The 22078-nt window shown below is 29.0% G+C and overlaps 1 protein-coding gene across 1 annotated transcript in view; it reads right to left on the bottom strand.

Moving 5' to 3' along the window:
• Positions 1 to 22078, bottom strand: part of LOC107439690 (sn-1-specific diacylglycerol lipase ABHD11) — a 31936-nt gene that overhangs the window by 6000 nt on the left and 3858 nt on the right. Inside the window, exons 2-5 of the mRNA XM_087156766.1 lie at positions 18537 to 18690; positions 14980 to 15153; positions 11485 to 11679; positions 2786 to 2982 (exon numbers count right to left, since the gene is read on the bottom strand). Of these exons, the coding sequence (XP_087012892.1) occupies positions 2786 to 2982; positions 11485 to 11679; positions 14980 to 15153; positions 18537 to 18690 (720 nt within the window). The remainder of the gene's footprint in view (positions 1 to 2785; positions 2983 to 11484; positions 11680 to 14979; positions 15154 to 18536; positions 18691 to 22078) is intronic.

Here is a 22078-nt window from a genome sequence, read left to right as displayed (position 1 = left end):
TGTGGAGTGAGACAGGATATTGATCATCTACTTAAGCACTGTCCAAGATTCCGGGCACTTCGTGGAACCCACATGAATAATTGCGAAGAGGAACATCAATTCTTCGCTATATTGACCTGCAGGAAAATTGTGACTCAAATTATTAAACAAACCCTCGAGGACATTCTAGCCCCAGATCAACTGACCCCAGTCATGAACCAACAATAGAGCATGTCATCGTTAATTTTTACTAATCAACTTTTAGCCTTACGTTTTGAATTTTTATCTACTTTTGATTTTAGACTTCATAGACTTCTAGTCAGACTTTTACTTTTAGACATTTACTATTTGGACTTTTAGCTTTCATTGATTTTAGTTTTGAGATTTTTTATCTCTTGTTTCCTTATTATTATAATCATTTAATTCTCGACATTTACACCGGCGCTATTGGGTTTCATTGCCTTTAACACATGTTTTTATTTGTCAAACTTTATTGTTAATCCACTTTTAACTGATCACCACCACTGTCATTTGGCGAAATTTTACTGTAACTTTAGTTTTTAAAGAAATTTTATTGTAATAATTTTACTTTTATCTCCGTATACCCCCCTGGGGTGGGTCGGAGTTCAACCTTATGAACCCCAATTTGCATTATTTTTTGTCTTGACTGCTTAGGAGGATTTTTAAAATGTATATTATGGACAGTATTTTCGAAACACCCAGCAAAAGTTTAAATTTTTAAGCTTTGTATACAATTACTCAGGTGACTGCTTTGCATAGCTCACTGCTTGCTCATTGCTTGGTGATTGCTTTGTATTGCTCATGGAATATATAAAAGCGGTTTTATTAAGTGATTAATTGAAAGTTCAAAATTATTTTTTTATTCATGAACATAAAACAATTTTCGTGCATATTTTGTGATGTGGAATCCGTAGAGAATGTTTTAAAATAACTGAAATCAAGAAAAATTTTCAAAGTTAGGAAACCAGCATTATTCTTAACAGATTCCAAAAAAAAAAGTTAAAAGTTTCTCAGCAAATGTCTTTGATGACTAGGCGAATTATAAAACGATGTTTTCTGCTGCTTTTACATTAAACATACTCTCATTGACGCCACCACTTTAGGTTATTTCATCTGATTCATTAATTTGCTTGAAGATATCACTTATCTGGTTCTTCCATCTTTCATTGTGTCGTTATATGCCTTTCGGTTTGAAGCATGATTTCGTAGTGTTTCTCAGTACTGATTTATAATTCTTTACTTTTTTATATTCATCCCGTGCGAACGGGTATTCAACTTGATATCTAAACTCATGTTTGTGAAAATTACAATACCATGAAGGAAGCGTCATAATTGAATGAAATTTAATACACAGTTGAGTGGTAGTGGTACAAATAAATGATTAAACTTTCAAAGCAAACAAACAATAACAAGAGATCGAAATCAGCATTTTGTATAGCCACCACGCACCGCAATAAGCGCTGCTACACGACGTGGCATGGAGTAAAGCAAATTTTAAATGTCTGTCTGAGGAAGAGCATTCCATATAATTTGTATGCGTACCCAAAGTTCGTATGTAGAAGCAACAGGACGAGGATCACGAGCGTGGCACCGACCAACGAAATGACACACATGTTCAATCGGTGACATATCTGAGGAATACGCAGGCCAAGGAAGAAGCTGTACCTGCCACAATGCAGGGAAGGATTGAACAGTCCAAGCAATATGAAGGCGGGCATTGTCTTGTCGAAATACAGCACCTGGCAAGGCTTGAAGGAAGAGAACAGCTTGGGGCTGTAGAACTTCACTGATGTACCGGTTGTTGTTCAGATTACCCACAATTCGTAGCAATTGAGATCCTCTATGATATGCTAAGGCACCCCAGACCATAACTCCAGGTGTTCGTCCACTGTGGCGTTCGATAATGCACTCCGGAAGGTGGCGTTCACCGGCATAGCGTCTGACACGAATGCGGCCATCATGGTACCACAAATTAAAGCGGGATTCGTCAGAAAACACGACACGCTGCCAACCAGCACGCTAGTCCTTATGCTAATTGGCCCATTGTAGCCGCAGGCGGCTGTGGTTTAGCGTGATGTTGATCCTGTATAAAGGAGTCCTTGCGCGCAGTCCACGCTGCAGTTGACGTCTACGAATTGATGAAGCACACAATGAAACACCTGTAGCTATTGACCACTGTGCTGCCAGTTGTCTAGAGGGAGCCGTACGGTCTGTCAGTGCCATGCGGACCAAGTGTCTATCATCGCGAGCAGACGTGACATTTCGGGGCCCACTCCCGGATTTCCGAGTTGTCTAACACTCGTCCGTCCACTGCTTCCAAACACGCATCACTGTGCTGCTGTTACGCTGCACACGAGCGGCTATGCACGATAAGACACTCCAGCTTCACGAAGTCCAATGATTCTCCCCCTTTCAAACTCCGTAAGTTGTTAAAATCTCGCTCTCTTTCGTCGAAGAGGCATAAGTAACGTCTAAGCTAACGTTTACGTTTACCACTAGCATATAACCACCGATAACCATATACACCTCGCTACAGCCGTCTATTTATTTGGATCCATCCGCCGTTTAGAGGACGCTGCTTAGCATACGCTTGCGCTACGGATCTGAAATTCTAATCATTTGCATATTATGCTCTACTTTGCATTTCCTGAAAATTTCAGCTCACTCGCGTAAGTCCTTCATGGTGTTGCAATTTTCACAAACATGAGCTTACATATTATAAACTATCAGTATTTTCTTAATTATCTTAATTTGTAAAAAAATTAATGATGTAAATAAATCTTACACATTGAGTATTGATGATCCGCCATATATGAAACATGCCGGTCCTTCAAATACACCTTCAGCCTGAGTAGAACAATTTTCCCAGTTATCGAAGCACTTTAGTATTGCCGGAATGTTCAATTTTAACTCATAACGTCCATTATTCAGTTTGAATGCGTAATTACATTCATATAAGTTTTCTTTAGCACTTATTTTTTTCTGAAAAAAATTATTTTATACATTGTAAAATACAAGCAAAATTTAGCAAATTTAAATTAAAAATTAACATTAATGTGCAAAATGTATTATGCTATATCAGCTGTAAATGAGTAAATTTTAATTTGATTTTGACCAAAACGCCTCAAGTGACCCTCTGGTTCACCTTTTTAAATAAGTAGCATTTCAAGTACTTCGAGATTGTACATTCAAAATTCGAGAGAATACTCTAATTGCAGTAGTATAGAGTGAAGTTGGTTATATATATGCACTTTAAGATGTTGGGCGCATTGGGGTATTTCTCAAATTTGCCCAACTATGGCATTGTGATGAATTTGTAAGTAATCTGTTCAAAAGAACATATTCTAACAATTTAAACAACAAGAAAAGTATTCTAATTGGCTCAATGACACTTTTGATGGTTAAAATAAATTATCAGCTTTGTTAAAATCTTAACTATACCTATAAATATTTCTCTGTGGTTAAAATTAATCTGTGCATTAAATTGCATTAAGTAATTTTCATTTTGTGAGCAATTAAAACTTTCTATTGCGAGCCAATGAACTTAGTAATTTTTTCCCGTCAAAATTAAACGAACTTTAACTGGGAAAAATTTCCTATAAGTTAAAAGAATACACATACCTAAAACAGTAAACAATTCGTTTTAAAGCAAAAAAAAATTAATTAAAAAAAAAAAAGCTTAATGGGGTAGTTGAAGAAGTGAAAGATAGACACTTATAGATAGAATCTTAGCTCAACTTTAACACGCCATATTGCTTATAAGCGATCATCTGGCGTTGACGTCATAGGTCCCCCCACATGTGCGGGTATCTGTGACCTCCTTCTTGAAGTACAAATGCCCAATTCTCCCTTTTCAATCGTGTTCAGAAATTATCACTATGTATAATATACGTGGTATTGTTATAATTTGATGCACCTACATGTATTGTCAGTTGACGATGACCTATGTAGATAAGAACTTGACCCTGTTTTATTTATTGACGAACATGGCTTCATGATCCCTATAACTGATAAATGCTAATTTTTAATTTATAAAGTTTGGAATATTTTCTTCTATAGAAAATTAATATAAAAGAGTTTTAAAAAAAATAGTGTTTAAAAATGATCGTGTTTAAGAGTTACTAAGTTCGTACTTAATAAAGAGGTTAAGAAATAATTATCATTATCAATAGTTGGTTTTAAAATGTTTCGGAATTAGAATTTAATAAATTTAAACGGCTTGAAGTTGAAGTGTCATTTGGACGAATAAGACATAATAAGAATATAAGAATCTGTATATTTATAATGAAAATTAACTTATTGGAATAATAAAATTAATTGTAATACTTGAGACAATAAAGAAAATTTAAAAATATTCAAATTACTAGCATACATAAGTTTTCTTTTACACTTCTTTTTTCCCTGATATTAAATGGAAAAATACTTACGTAACCTTATGAATCTGCATTTTACTTAACAAAATACTTGAAACAAAACCCAAAGGCACCCGTAGAAATATTTTCAGAAAGTGAAACCTAGAAAAGCCTTTAATATTAAAAAAGTTGTCAATATTTTTTTGCAATCCAAAAGTAAAATTTTTAACTATTCGATAATTAGTTTAAGGTACTATGTACTAGCCAACAATTTTAGCCGAAATATTTAGGTAACATTTAAATTTCGAAAAAAAAAAAAAAGTAGTAAACATGGTATTTTATCAAAATAAATTTGCACAAACATTTTATTGCATGCAAAAATGAGACGAAAAAACTTAACATCTTTGTCTTCAAAAGATTAACACTTAACTAATAGGAAATGGAAAATCTATACACATAGTAACAGCTAAATATAATTTAAAATAAAGAAAAAACAAACACGCAAAGTATATTATTGAAACCCAAAAAATTACTTTTATGGAAGGTGGGACTGAAACCACCGAAATTTGTTTGATTGCTGGAGAAAACCTAGATGATTGGAAAGACTTTTAAGCTTCATAAGACTATCCAGCTGGTTTTGAAGTTTAAATTCCCGCTATACTCAATAGCGATCATTAGATTTCAACAGCGTTTTTGTTTTTTTCGTCCACATTTTAATATTAATTTGCAACCACTGATCTCCATACTTTTTATCTTCATTCGTCATTCCTAAATCTCCTAATTTGTAAAACTCCTAAATTCTACTTTCTGAGTAACTACTTTTGTTAATTTTAAGATTTCACTGAATTCTTTCAATTACTGTGTTGGTGAATACGGACGTTAGAGTCTAAAGTATTCTCGGGATGTCCCCTAACTGGGCGAGACGGCGTTAGGACTTTGATCTTCATTTGTCATAAGGGTTTTAGAAAAAAAGTACATCAAGGATGTTCATTACATAACATTTTGCCGGGTAAAAAATTAATTTAGCTGCTTCACCGGCTGCTTCACCGGAAGTCACCGGCACAAATGAATATTTTAAGATAACCTATAGACTAATTCAAAAGAGGAATACTTAGTTCTACTAGGTTGCTAAGCAACCAAGCTCTGTCTGTAAAAAAAAAAAATTAAATAATGTTCTGTGATTGCTCGGAAAGGTTTAGTTATCAATAGAAAAAATCTCAAAGTTTCTAGGCAATAGACAATTTTTAACAATATTCTGTCCAAAAAGGAAGATTTTTTTTTATTTTAATCTCCTTTGAAATGAAAATTTGAATCTATTTATAAATTATTTATGATTTTCTAAGCTTTTAGAATTTAAATACATGAACTTTTTATCTGACATTAATTAGATTATGTTGTTTTTGCTATATTTATTCGAGGATTTTTAGAGATAATCATTTATACAGCTTTAATCGAGTCTTCTAGGCAAGAAAGTCTAAAGAAGAAAAAAGTGCTTGAAAAATAAAATGTAGATTGTATAGCAATTCTAATGCACATTCACAAGGTTTTCTATAATTTACGATATTTCTTTTTTCTATAACTCAAGGAATTGATGACTGTTTAGTGGCCTTTTAAAGAACATTGAAATATGTTATGTTTAAGAATAAGATATTGAAATAATATGTTGCATATTGCATGATTCATTGTTTAGAAAATCGCTTCATTCTGTTAGATATTTAAGTTACATAGTTTTCTTTGGATAAAGATGATGTGCAAATAGCATATCATGTTTCGATACATTCTGAAACTTACGTTTGAATTTTCACCATAAAATGTCCCACAGCATATTCTTCAATTACGATAAGCAACATTTACCACCAAATACTGCTACTATGATTATTTTCGTTTTCTTATATATATCTAATACGATACTCTCTTTTTAAACAGAGCTCGCAAGGTCCTTAAGATACTGAAATGGGGGCACAAAAACTTAAAAGATAAAATATTTAATTTCCTTAACTCAAAATATCTGGTCTCAAAATTTCAATTCAAAGTTAATTATAACTTTTACAATATTTATGCTCTTACGTTTTTAAAGACCACATAAATTTTGTCAAAATATTAAAATGCATATGTTTACTTTTTTACTTGTTTAACGAGTGTAAAATCTTTATCAAGATAATGATAAAGACCCAAATGTAAAACAGTATAATTGATGATAAAAACTCAACTAGCTTCAAAAAATATGAAGAGGGAAGTGAAAGTTGACGTATTTCGAGCGTTCAAATATAAGCGCCTATTCTCAAGACTTGTCAGACTTGAATAACTTGTGACTTTAATTATTGGACACTCAAAACATGTCTATTTTTATTATCATCTATTATTCTTTTTAAATCAATGAAGTTTTTATATTTTCGATTCAGTTTCTTGGGATTATCCATTTAGTAACACAATATATTAAATTATTTCACTTGATATAAAATAAGTTATAGGCACAGGTTCTTAGATTGAAAAAAATAATAATTCACTACTTTGTAAAGAAAATAAAAAATCAATGCAGTAAATTTTTTTATGCTGCAAGCTTTAACATTTTTAAGGACATAAAAAAATTCCGTTCACAAACGAAATTTCAAAAGTTGAATTTGAAAATGGAATGTCCCCTAGCACCATGAATCGAAATTAAATAGTTATAAGGACAGCTATTTCAAACAAGTTAGTGTTTCCGTTCTACACGAAGTTGGTTGAAAAGGTATTTTTTATATATCGATTCCAAAGTTTATTCTACATATATTTTAGGGTATACTTTCGGATTATTTCGATCGAGTTTATTTTTACACCCCTATTTACTTAAATTTATTAAATAATTTGTTTAAAGTAAATTATTCAAGCAATATAATTTAATGCTTTTATAGCATAATAGTAAACGGGGTTTTCATCACATTTCCTTAACCTTGATACCGCTATCATTAAATAATTGGAATAAGCTTAGATAAATAATAAAAGTAAATTTTTTTCTCGTTTTAATTTTCAAGGAATAATATGTCTCGATCAAACAGATTTCATTCTGGAAATAGCGAAATTATTGAATAGGTTCCTTGGAGCAATATCATTCTTATCCATTTTTGACAAAATATATGAAAAATTGGTTTTCACAGTTTCTGCAAAAAGTATGTTAGCCTTCTTGCCGCGTTTTTCTTTTTTTTTTTTTTTTTAATCAAAATAAGTTCGAAAATTGCGAACTTTTTATTGTATTTTTTAAAAAATCAGATGATTCTAAAATTGTCACGGCTTCGGAATCTTCTTACAAATTTCAATTTTTATTATTTCCAGCTTAACAAAATAAGTCATTTTCCCGATAAAAAATTATACTACAATAATATCTCGGGAATCGTGTTAAAAGTAAAAATTAAGCAAAGTAGTTTAATATATTATCTAAAAAATCTATATGGTATCATAAAGAAAGATTAAAAGATATAATGAAATAATTAGTTGGATAGTTCTGTGAATCACACGTGGTCTGATAATTAAAAATTTAATTTCACAACTAAGATGTTAGGACAACATTTGAGATACTGAGATATTTTAAGACGCTTAAAAAGTTTGGCTACGTATTCAACCGCTTTTTATGTTCGGTATCTTCATACTCGTTGTAGTGATTCATAAAACATCAACATCAACACTATTTTAGATAATCTATGTTGAAGTCACAAGAAACAAAGAAAGAAAAAAAAAAGGCAATCAATAATTTATTTTTCTTTTTCGAAAAAAATAGTGTGCATAGTAAATAATAAGATGTTTTGCATCAAATAATTTTAAACAGTGGAATGTTTTTAATTTCTTAACAAGGTTTTATGCTTAGCTAGTAGACTATAATTCTTTTTATAAAAACTTCACAATAATTTAAAAAGGAACTTTGCTTTAAAGAAAACCTAAATTAAAGTACTACCAAAAAATTTGATTAGTATATTAATGAAGAAATAATATACGTAGTAGGGTAAAGAATAAGATTTCTAAAAATGCTAAAATTTAATTAAATAGTTGGTAAAATAGTTCTGCGAAACACTCCCGAACAGGTGACTAAAAAATTTCTTTTAAGATTAAGATGATATGTAAGATGTTGAGAAATTTGCGAGAGATGCTTAAAAATGCTGACTACGTATTTTTATTAATATTTATAAAATATATATTCAAGAAATTGATAAATATATTATTCCAAATCTATGCATAAGTTTGTATATTATTGAAATTGTATCAGTTATTGAAAAAAAATCAAAAAATAAAAAATAATCGCATTAAATAAGCGCAATCTGGTGTATAATCATATTCTATCAGAAGCACGCTTTTATAAAACTAGACATTCGTTGAATAAAATGTTTTTCATTCAAAATGTTTCATTCAAATTTCGTTACAAAATTGAAAATAAATTATTAAAGGACTAAAAAAGAAACATCATATTATATAGTTTAAAAAAATGAAAATAAAAAGATTAGCAATCGGTTATTAGCGAAAAAAACATGAATGAAATTTTACGCTATGCGCGCGAATTCAAGTTCCTCGTAAGTTTATCACATTTTAATATTAATCGCCCCATTTAATTATTTCTTCATAGTCACCAAATTATTGTTTTAAAAATAATTAATTTTAATTTTTCTCAGCTTCTAATAAATAAAAACAGTTGAAACTTTAGATTTTTCAATTGAAAAATATGTAGATTAATATGGTATAAAAAATTCATACCTTATAATTCAACATTTTTTCATCCTCAATTTAATTTAATAACAAAAAATAATGAATAATTATCAAACATTATTTTTTTCGTGAAATTATCTTTGGGTCAATGAGCTTTATGAGTGGGTGCAATTTTTTTTAATTGCTTCATTAGCTTTTAAAATATGACTAAAAACGCAAAAAGTGCAATTAACATTAAGGGGTCCGAGCTTTGGATAGCTCTCCTGACCAAACTATGGGGACCACATTTCCCAGATTGCGGCTATAGATATTTCGAAGATTAAAAATCCAAATATGTAAAAAAAATATATGTTTATTCAGAAAAAGTACGCTTTTGTGCGTGATTTTGTAACTTAATTAATAGTTAGCACAAAACAATTAGTATATTTGAGGTCACCCCCAGAAACCATTAAGATTGGCACTTAGTACGTGAAAATCCGATCATTAGAACAAAAGTTATTCAGGGTGCTGTCTTTTTTTTTTTTTTTTGGACTGTGCATATTGCATATTAAAAAGAATAATATATCTTTTAAAAGAGCAATATCGAATATTACTGAGATATGTAGATTGTTGAGTAAATTTGTAAGAACTAACTAGTGCTATCCCATCACTACACAGTGTAGGAACTATCTGGGCCACTGAATTGCCCTACCTGGAGACTCCGGAGTGCAGATCCCCCAACAAGGACTAATATCCATGTCCCCCAATCTCTTATCGTCCAACGATTCAGCCCTCGAAGCAGCTGAATTACAAGACTACGCGGCTGGTTTCAGTCAATTTGAGAAGTTATTTTAAGCTTAATTAAGTTTTGTTTTGAAACTCAATGTTTAAATAGTAACGCCATCTACAATCAACGTGTTACAAAACTTTTCTATAAATAATCATAGTTATGTGTATACGGAAAATAAGCAAATAAAAAAAAAAGTACTTATGAGAAAATTTTAAAAAAAAAATTTCATTTAAAAAAAGGATTTTTTGTTTCGGCTTTAAGTAAGTTCGGATAAAGCTAGTCATTATTTTTTAATAGCATTTTAATTTTTTCTTTTATCAGTTGATGAAACAGTTCATAAACTTTTTCAAATTATATATTTAAGTGTAAAGTTTTCTCGCGTTTATTTAAAATACTAACATTATTAAAGTTTATCAGTAAGTTTATAAAAATGTGCATACATTTTATGAGAAATAATTTTTTCCGAGAAACCATTAAACTGCTTTTTTTTTTCTAAATTTTCTGCTTACACATAAACAATTGTAAATCTTAATTGTATTAAAAAATTATGTTAATTTCAAAATGCTATTTTCCCGCAGAAAGTTTTCTATGAAGGGGCCTGATAGATTCATGCAATTTTAAAATATGATAGATGTTAAAATAGAGTAAAATTTCGCCTATAAACATTTGATAAAATATGAAAATAATAAAAAACGCATACACCTATTTATAAATCATTGAAATCATAATGGGATAATTAATGCTCAGTACATAAATTACAGTACTGTAATTTAAAATTTATTCATTTATTTTTTATTAATTGTTATCTTTTTCGTGCATGCCAGTACTAAAAAAATATATTAAATATCAGTTGAAAACATAAGTATATTATGTCTAGGTAAAAATAGGCTTGAAAGTAAACAAATAAAAAAATAATAAAAAATAATTATGCAATTTATAAAAATAAACTTTACAATATTAAATAATGTAAATTTTTTTTTTATATTGAAATATTACACAGGAATTATTTTTTGTGCAATATTTTAATATAAAAAAATATATGTATTGAATGGAATTATTACGATATTAAAAGGACAATTATAAATAACTAGATTAACTAGGATATAGATTTGCTCTTGGAATTGGATAGTTGTACTTCAAGAAGAAGAGAGCGGATACCCACTCATGTAACCTTTGATCTTAGTGTCAGAGGATCGCTTATAAGCAAAATGACGTTTGTTAAAGTTGAGCTAAGATTATATCTATAAATTAGATCTATAAATTAACGTGAAGTTAATTAAATACAACGAATCGAATTTATTGAAATATAATTTTTCTCGTCTACGTCTCTTACTTAATTTAGATTTGTTTTTTGTTCATGTATTTTATTGTAACCGTGTTATTTTTGTTTTGTGTACCTGGCAATTTCAATGCATAATTAGTTTATTTATATTCTACATGGCTTCCTGCCAGTTTTTGTGTTAAGTTAGAAATATACAGCGAAAGAATTGAAATTTTCGTGAAAGAATCTTTGTGAAAGAATATAGAATGTGGCACTTAAGAGAATTGATACTTGACAGGATTGGCTTACTCTAAATAGAATGAAAAGAACAGCTGATAACGTAAACAAATGCCACGTTTCAACAACCAATCAGGATTGAGATACCCACTCTATGTCACTTGCTGGTATCCCAAAAAGTTCAAATGTTGACTTACTCGTTTAGGTAGAGGAATTCGGTCATGCATGTAATCCACAGCAAACTTAATTGTCTCCTTTATACTGGTGTCTATAGGAGCTTTGCTTACAGCTTCCGCCCATAACAGCATAAGTTTGATGGATGCTTCAATAAAGTACTTTGGATATTTATCTAATAACGCTTCTTCAATAACAACTAATTCCACTTTTTCTGGCTAAAATTTTTTTATAACTTTTAGTAAAACAGAAAGGAAAAAATAATTTACTAAAAACTCTTATAATATGCTTATTAAACTACGGAATACATTATTTATACAATATTTTTATGTATTAATGGATTCGAAGAGATGTTAAAACCATCTTCTGCTAAAGAAATATTTTTTTTTCTTTCTTCAAAAAAACGTTTTTAAGTATTTAATTACTTAAAATCCATACAGAAAAAAAAATCCAAATAGATTCAGATCAGCAAAATATTTTTTTAGAATTCTCGCTATTTTATTAAAAATGCGTAATTGAAAAAATACAAAGAATAAGTGTACGAAAGTTTACCACTAAATTTGACTATAACTTTCGTATAAATTTGGGATATATATTGAGTATCATATAATTTAGTTTTAGACTGCGGCTGTTAATTTGGCTCTGGTTTTTTTCTGCATTACACAATTGGAGATTAAATTGCTTTGAGCTTTAGTATGTTTAGTTTTGAGTTCAGTTTTGAGTTTAGTACTTTGAGTATCCATTTGCAGTTTTTAGGGCTTTTTTTTCTGTTTTAACAATAAAATCTGAAGAAAAAAAAACAGAATTATGCTTATTAGTTCCTATAAATATCACTTTGTTACCTGTATTATTTTTGCTGAATAATTTATTTATTTGGAAATATAAAGCGTAATGGTGAATGCAAACGCAATAAAATACATTTATTCATTAATATTACTACTACTTCTTAAACTTTTCAAGGACCGTACGAACACTGGGAATATTCCAAAATATTTGGAATTTCATGCGACGTAGATATGAGGTCTGCGTTGCAGTCAGCGATAGAAACTTCGAAACTTTTTTGTTGACATGTTGTTGTTGAACTTTTTGCTTTTGTACATTTGTAGTTAAAATGAATATTCACTTAGAGTCATTTTCTCTTTATGACGCTTCTGCTTTTAGATCGAAAAAAAAATCTAATTTCCCTGAATAACTTTTGATTTAAGGATTGGTTCTTAGACTGAATCTTAGTTAGTCAAGGGTTGCCCGGAAATATTCAAATTAATTTGTGCAGATGATATTTTCAATTAACAATTTAGACACAAAAAAAGTTCGTTCTCTGAATAAGAACACTTCTTTTAGATGAATTTGAATTTCTGACTCTCGAAATAGTGGGCCTAGTCTTAATCTGGGAAATATGTTCCAAATAATTTCGTGAGGAGAGCAGCCCTAAGTATGGACCCTCGAGAATATTAGCGAATCGAAAATTTATAGCACAAAATAGAAAAATTCGTTGATTCAAATATAATTTCATGTAAAAAAGTAATTTTTGATAATAATTAAGAATTTTTATTATTGTATTTAAAGAAAAATGTTTATAAAATATATTTTGCTTTGGCTTTATTGATACAATATCAGAAAGCACTCTGTTTTGTGGATATAATCGTGTGGGCTGATGCAAAAATTATATCTTTTTTCCAGTTTTTTAAATAAAATTTCATTCCTTTTTTTTCTTCTTTTTTTTTAAAAAACTGTTGTTTGTTATTTTTTTACTTATTATTCCCCTCCCTTTTTTTCATTTGTCTACAAATTTTCTTTGTTTTATTCTACATTTTGAATATATATATATATATATATATATATATATATATATATATATATATATATATATATATATATATATATATATATATATATATATATATATATATATATATATATATATATATATATATATATATATATATATATATATATATATATATATATATATATATATAGCATACTAAATAAATACAAAAAGAAAAAAAAACAAGAAGAAAATTAGGAAAAACAATAAGTTTTACTTACTGCGCATAAGCTGCAAGTAAGTAGAGCTCATAAAATAAGTTCAAAATTTAGAGAAAACATGAAGAAAATTGCAAACGAAAAATAATAATAAAATAAGAATAACAAGAAACCGGAAGGAAAAAAATAGTACCCAAATCCAAAAAATTTAAATTAATATTATCATCATCATTACGAAGCAAGATTATAATATAAGAGTATTATGAAAGAAGAAAATATCTGCGTTGTTGAATTATACGACAAAAGAAATGATTTGAATTCTAATAAATAAACTAATTACTTGGAATTCTAATGCTTCTAGGAACATCTATTTAAATACCACTTTTAATGAAATGAATAGAATTAAAAGAGTATGTAGTAATATTTATTTATCCAAAAAACAAATAAATAAACTCTTTCAAAATTTGATTAAAAAAAACAATGGATACCCAACTAAAGTAATTAAGTTCTATATAAAATCTCTGAGTTAATTAGATATTATTTTAAATAAATTTACTAAAAAATTTCTTTGTTAGTTTATATAATTTTTACCTTGTGCAATACCATTTTGGGCAAATCCGTTTCTAAAATTATACGCTTAACAGGCAATTCATGTTTCTTTTTCTTTTCTATTTTATTATTATTTTTTCTTAAATAAGCGTTAATTTTCTTAAATTAATAACTGTATACTTCTTTAAATTATGCAGTGTAATATTACCTTGCGCACATCCATTTTCGGGCCCATCCTTGGTAAGTAACTTCCTTGGTCAAACGCACTTCAGTAATGCAGCAAGAACGCACTTTAATACAAAATCCCTCTATTTACGCTTTTACTTCAATTTGCGCTTTTGGTTTCATACTTAGCAATCTGCAATCTTGTTACGAAAGTATTTTAAATCATTCTTGAAAAATTTACTCGCTTTATAGATTTCATTTCATGTTTTATTCTGTTTTTGTTTACATTTTATTTTATGTTTTTACGCGATGTTTTTACTTATTGTGTTCTACTTTATTTGTTGTAATTTTTTTGTAAAAAGTTTTTTGAGTGCTCCTCACACTATTGTATTGATATATTTTGCTTTGGCTATATTGATACAATATTAGAAAGTACTCCTTTTTGCGGATATAATCGTGTGAGCTGATGAAAAGATTATTACTTTTATTTTCCGGATTTTTATAATTTTTTTCCCTCCTTTTCGGATTCCTTTCCTGGTTTCTTATTATTTTTATTATTATTTTTCTATTCCCCTCTTTTTCCATTGTTCAGTAATTTTTTACATGTTTTGTCTGCATTTTGATATATATATATATATATATATATATATATATATATATATATATATATATATATATATATATATATATATATATATATATATATATATATATATATATATATATATATATATATATATATATACCTGAACTTGCTTTCAATGCTAAATATTTTAATAGTTACAGTTTCTATCGTAAATTTCTGATTCTATACTTACACTTTTTAAAGCTAATCTACTTGCAACATATCCACCTACACTGTATCCAATTAAAATTGCTTTGGGAATACAATTAGTGTCCATGAAATAATTTAAGTCCTCGACAAGCAGGTCCAATGTGAATTCCTCAGTCCATTCACTGTCACCATGATTCCTTGCGTCATACACATAAGCCTAATGGGGTACATTATAAGTCTCTTATTCATCAGATACGCTAAATAATGTTTGTAACAGCTTCGGTTACATATTAGGTTACCCATAATGAAGTTCATTGTTGGTCTTCTGATGTGTGAGATAATGTTTGTAGTTGTTTTTGTTTTTTATTGGGCAAACAATACATTATTTACGAAGTTTAAAAAAGACACGAAAACCAACTTGCTATGGTTTATGGGCAATTTTTTTTTTTCGTTGGCTAACTTTATATCTTAATATGTGATTCTTAGAATGGTAAATTTTGTTTTACTAGACTCATGGTTCAAAAATTCATACAAAATGCTACTTTGCTCCTGTACTGTTATGCTACTATAATTAAATGCTACCATAATAAACAAAAATTCTTAAAAGATTAAACAATATATTTCAGTTTTTTACCCATATATAAAATATTTTGCTAAAGTGTGAACAGCTGGAAGCGTTGAAAAAATGACTGTCGAAAACCGCTTCTAAATTTTTGTTGATTCACATTTATTGTGAAGAAATATATATAATGAGTTTATTAATGAGCAGAAAAGATCCAAATACCTTTGGTTGTCATCAAAACAACAATAAACAATTTTATCCAGTTTATTTTTTTACCAGAAAAATTAACCTATATACCGTTTTCTTTTCTTTAAATGTATTAATCAGATACATTTATTTATCAATCTAATATTATCTGCATATGGAATATTTATTTATCAATTAATACTATATCTCTCTATTATTTTCTCCATATTATAACGTTCTCGATTTTTGACCTTGATTTAAATTCAAATCGAGTTTTTTTTCATTATAAAGTTGTTCTATAGTATTACCTTAGCATGCAACACTTTGTACTGAATTTTTTAACAGAATTTAATTAACGGAATTTTTTTAAATTGTGAGTTGTTAAAAAACTACAAATGTCATAAATAAAAATAAAACTATAAAACTAAAAATGTTATGCATTCTGATAGAAAAAATGAATTCATATTGATTTATTAAATTTAATGTAAATGAACTAATTTTCGTTGAAAATACAATGTTTTCTAGTTCAAAAAAGATTAATTTTAAATACAGGGTGCTCCATAAAGATCAACCTTAATCAGTATTTTTTAAGTATTTTTGAGAAATAAAAACAAATTTCTCCGAAAACACTTAAAAAACTAATTTATATTGTAAAAGATTTATTTTTCATTCGATTTTTCATACACATCAATAAAGTTTAAAGCTTTCAACGGTTTGAGTGGCCGGCAATAAAATATGATCGAAGAGGAGTTTTTTTAAAATATATAACATTTAACATTATAAACATTTTATACATATATGCCGAAAAATGCAGCTATAACCTTCTAACTCATATCAATTACTTTAATTATGATATGTTATAACTGCACAAAATTACGTAAATGTAGATTATTAGGAATTATTTGCATATTCATAAAAAAAAAATATATAAAAAAAAATTGTTTACCGCTGTTTTACTGTAATTCTAAAAATATTGAATAAAATTAAAAAATATTTTTGGAGGAATTTATAATTAATCAAGAAATATAATTTTAAAATTGAAAAAAAAATCATTGAAAATTGCACAAGATATGGGCATTTAAATTCGTCATTTCATACTGCGCATGCGCGGTTAGCATTTAATTTTTTTCTTCCTTTTGGTTTTGTTGTGACTCGTATTTGGTAACTTAGGAGAAAGTCCGATTAATATATTTCGAAAACGTAAAACAATTCTAGAATTTTTCTAAGTAGCAGTCATTTAAGGAAAGTTTTAACTGATAAGGGGTTTTCCACAAATATCATTTTCCATCATAAAACAAAGTCGACAACAAATAATAAACAAATGGCCCAGACAATATAAAGAAAGAAAACATATGAAATGATTGGAGATGGTAATCTATAATACCGATGCAATTTTTAATAAATCTTGTGTTATAGTGCAAGATGAAATTTGCAGGAGGCCATTCAGAGCTTCGATTCTTTCAATATTTACTCAAGTGCCCAGATGGCTCAGGGGATAGAGCATTCGTCTTCCAATGAGGTGAACCGATTTCAAATTCCAGCGATGGCTGGTCGATACGAATTCCTCGCTGGGGCTTGCACCGACCACAGTGCTGACGCGAAATATCCTCAGCGGTATCCCCTTGCCGTCAGGCTAATCGTGGGAGGTTCTAGTGGATTTCCTCTCCATGTAACGCAAATGCGGGTTAGTTCCATCATAAAGTGCTCCAAGAAAAAAACATTTCACCCAATACTTGATCCATGAGTTCCCCTGTCTTCTGGATTGGATTCAAAACTACAAGGCTACGTAGTTGAACATTAGTAGTCGTAAACCCAAAAATTGTGTGAGTGTTCAACAGCGGTTATAAAATAAAACAAAATATTTACTCAAACGGCTTAAAAATTGTTAGAAGCTTTTTAAATTTTTAGGATATTCAAATCAGACTTTTTTCTTCAATTGGCAAATAGGATTCAAAACAAAATTACTAAAAATATTTTTGTTTTTTTTTTTGTAATATTAAGAGATTACTTTAAATGCTCATATCATGCACGATTTTTAGCGAACTTTTTTCAAATTTTAGAATAATATTTTTGCTCTTACTTATAAATTACACCAAAAATTTCGCTTAATTTCATTGAATATTCCTACAGTTATAGTAAGAAAACGTAAGGCAAGAAGAAGTGTTTCTTTTAATGAAGTTGTCCAAATTTGCATGAATATTTAGATAAGGTTTTGTCTTGATATTGCATGCAATAACTAAAATAATTGATACAAGTTACCAGCTTGCTATTATATTTTTTGGCATAGGTGTTCAAAAACACGCTTTTTTGTTCGTAAAAACACTCTCTTTCACACAGCCGAAAGCTTTAAGCTTTATTGGTGCTTACGAGAACTTGCATAACCTAAACTTTTCTAAAGTTATAAAATAATACTCTAATTATTTCCTGAGAAATTTGAAAAATGCTAAAAAGTGAAAGTGTCTCTTCCTTTAATGTAAGACTACATATTTAAGTGAGGAAACAAGAAAGACGCTTTTGAAACTTGATAAATTCGTGATAGTTAAAGGAGAGGAAACAACTTCAAATTTCAACATCAATTAAACCTGTTTTAAAGTTTCATGTCCACCTTCCTTTATTACGATTCACCAGATTTTGATTGCGTCTTCGTATTTCCTTGCTTAATTAGCATTTTGTATCATTCAATGTACGTTTTGTTTTTCTTTTTAATAAGGATTGTAAAAAAATAAGGTTGGTCTTTGCGGTACGACACCCTATATACGTAAAGAAAAGGAAACAATACATGGGTGTATAACAAAATTGGTATAGAATATCATTTAGCTTTTGACGTTTTCTTTAAAAAAAAAACTTTATACCTTTCTTTTTGTCAGATCACAAATTGTTTGGGCAATATTTAGCCACACTTCTTTTGATTCCATTAAACCATGAAGAAAAATAATTGGGCTCAACGATAAGTCTAAACCATCTTCAGGTTTAACAATAAGGAATGAGAACTTTATTGGAATATAGCTGAAAGAAAAACAGATATTTTAAGATATTTTCAAAGTGTAACAACATACTTTATTATTTATTTATTCCGATCGATTTTTATTTGATGATAACTTCTAGGATAAATGATTGCTGAATCAATTTTTGTTTATTGAAACAGCATAATCTTTAGATATATTTTTCTTATGTGGCACCATAAACTTGGGTATTTCTCTATCTATTGGTAACACTATAGTTATGATTCATTATATTAGGTTTCCTTAAGTAATAATTCAGGTAGTGTTGTAAAATTAGAGGAGCATAAGCATTTATTTAGTTTCATTTTAGTTAGACGTTTAGTATTTATTTCGAGTTATTCTGTAATTTTTTAGAAATAAATACTTAGCTACGAAGTAATTAATTAGATATATTTTTGATCCTTTCTAAAATGTTTGTAGAAATTTCAACCCTAAACGGTGCTATGGTGTCGCATACTGTCCTACCAACTATGGATGACGAAGCTTGTATATTTCACACTCAATTTATGGCTCGAGAGGTGTGTGAGGAAGTGGTACAATGTGTAATGGATGAGTTTCTATATTATCGCACGACAGAGGTGGAAATAAATACTTCTGCTGGCTGAAATGACCGACTTACGACGGTTTGTATTGTTCAATGACAGTCGGACACACATTAAATTATTACTGAAATTCAATAAATAAACAACTTTTACAATATCACAGGCATCTCTTGGAAACAGTTAAAATTGAAATCAAAGTACTTCCGCTCTGTCAACAGCTAGACGGTGAAAAAATCTGGTTAATATAGTGTTTAAAACTAAAAAAGGTGTTAGGATTGGAGGAGTGGTTGAAGAATTAGAATATTTAAACACTGTTGGTCTGTGCATTCAGTTTGGTTACCAATAAAGTTTATATCACGTTCTAGATTTCTTGAAAGGTGACAAAACTGATCCCCGAAGGTAGCTAGTAATAATTAAAATCTGCACAAAAATTGATTAGGTTGAATAAGAATAAATCAAAGGTCAAAAAATTCTATCACGACCGAAATTTCTTTTTTCCCAATCGAAACTCCCAATACCTGCTATTTTGAATCCTAATTGTTTCTTAATCCCTCTCTTCTTACATCAACTTGAGTAAACAAAGCATTCTGTGTGTTCAGGTGATAGCGTAAATCCTTACGATATCGTTTTTCGCTGTTTTAAGTCCAAATCCATTTTTAACTTTAAACACAAATCTTTCGGTATTGATGAGCGCTTTATTAATTTCCTTTGAACGCTATTGCCACATGAAATATCGCTTTCTATAATTTGTTGCAAGTTAGGAAAAAGCCATTATCCTTATGAAGAGAGCCTGTTTGCATCTAATTGCACGCCAAATGGATGCGCCAACCTCCCTGAGCGAACGTATATCAACATCGCCAACTCTTAAAACAACGTTGCATAACCTTTCTTTTTTGCTAGCTTTCTTAAACCGTGTGAAAGAAAAAAAAACTTATTTAATAAAAGTTATTGTTTTGTTTTCTAAAATAGTAAAGAGTAACATCATTTTTAATTAATGCTTTCCGTTCGCATTTAAAGGAACTGATGAAAGAGTAATAAATATTGTTTCCTGCAGACGATTTTCTTCTACTGTGAAACAAAAGTCAAAATTCTTTATCTCGCATTTGATTTGTTAAGGACAAGTCAACATAAGACGCGCCATTTTTATTAGTCCAGTGAAATCCAATACTCTGGCAGCGTCATATAGTTGTTTCTTTCTGAAGATTTTATGTTCTCTTTATTTATCGAGATATGTCTCCAAGTGTTTAGGATTCCTGTAAGATTACGAAACTATAACACAAATTAAATTTCTGTCTGGCGTGTTTAACTTCGTAAAGTTTTTTTTGTTGTTTTAAAAGAGCATTTGTATAATTTGATGTAGCAATGAAATGGAATTATATGCAGCCGCGGATGATTACTTTAATCCTATACCGCAATGGTTTTTCTTAACTTGCAACGGAGTATAGCTAATAATTTTCTATTTATATAACTCGTGTGAGTTTGTAACAGTCATTCATCACTGTTAGGTCAATTTATGCCAACTTTTAACTGGTACTGAACGTAGCACAAAACGTCACTACAGTTTTGTGAAAATGAAAAGAATTCGTGAGTTAGTTTTTTACTATTTAATAAGTTGCTCTAACGCTGTATTGTTTAAGTTCATAAAAATTAGAAAAAGCTGAGAATTATTCATCGACATTAATATTTTTCCTCTGGGCGAAAAAACCTCGCCAAAATAGCGATTTTTAAAAAAAGTGCAAACTAATAACTTCTTAATTCCTCTTCAATAATTACTAAAATATTTAAATTACTTATACGTTCTAAAGTCCATGTGAATTATTACGACACGATGATACAGTTTAGCATTAAAAAGACAGGTGGTTTTTTTTTTTAGCTCCTCTCTTATTGCTTTGCAATTAAAAAAAACCTTTTTGAAAGTATTGAATTTTTTTAACTTTTTGTAATTTCATCCAATTTATGAGCTTATATTAATTATTCATGTGTTAACATTATAGGAACGTACATCTAGAACCTTATACCCAGAATAGTAGGTTTGGGTATAAGGTACCCCAGTTTAATTTTAAAAAAATAAGAGTATTTAGAAAGATCTTAAACTATTAGTTAGAGAGAAAAGAAAATTCAATTGTCAACGAAACTAATGTATAAGTATATTTATAAAGTCTTTGTTCCGTTTAATCAAAATTTTCGTTCATCAAATCGAAAAATATACCATAAAATATTAAGCAACATGTTTTTTTATTGAATTAATTGTATTTGAAGATTTTAGATGTCTGATAGATCTCAGCAGAAGCAATCTGCGAAGGTCGACACTGATGGCCCCTTCTGAATCTCTAGGTATACAGCAAAGTTCAGTGTTTGTTAGGTTACAATAGTTTTCCTCGTCTGCAAGGTATTTAAACAGAATTTTTTTTTTTTTGCAGTGAAAAAGCTTTAAAAAAACACTCATAGTATAAAAAGGAGATCCCGATGTCCTTGGCTATCATTGGCATTAAAACTATAATTCTATTGTTTTTCACATTATTATTTAAAATTAAAGACTTAAAAGCAAAAACGAAACGGAGTTACTTTTTATCGTATAAATTAATCTCATTCTGTAACGTTTAGTCTCTGTTTTTCAATTATTAAATTAGTAATTTTTAATAGGGTAGATATATTTTAAAAATAAATGTTACTTGAAATAGTGCCAAGTCAAAATATCTAATTGACTGCAAAATAACTTCTTGAAACTCTAAAGCAGAAAACGGGAATCAACTTATCGCACGATTAATAAATAATATCTTCGGCTGAAAAAATTAACAGGTTTTTATAATAATTGAAAATTAAATAAGAATATCAAATGGAATTTTGTGA

Source organism: Parasteatoda tepidariorum, chromosome 2 (genome assembly GCF_982258835.1).
Source record: "Parasteatoda tepidariorum strain Cologne lab strain chromosome 2, Ptep-v5.0, whole genome shotgun sequence".
In the NCBI taxonomy this organism is placed as follows: domain Eukaryota; kingdom Metazoa; phylum Arthropoda; class Arachnida; order Araneae; family Theridiidae; genus Parasteatoda; species Parasteatoda tepidariorum.
Note: the sequence above shows the minus strand (reverse complement) of the source record. Positions and strands in the feature narration are given on the sequence as shown.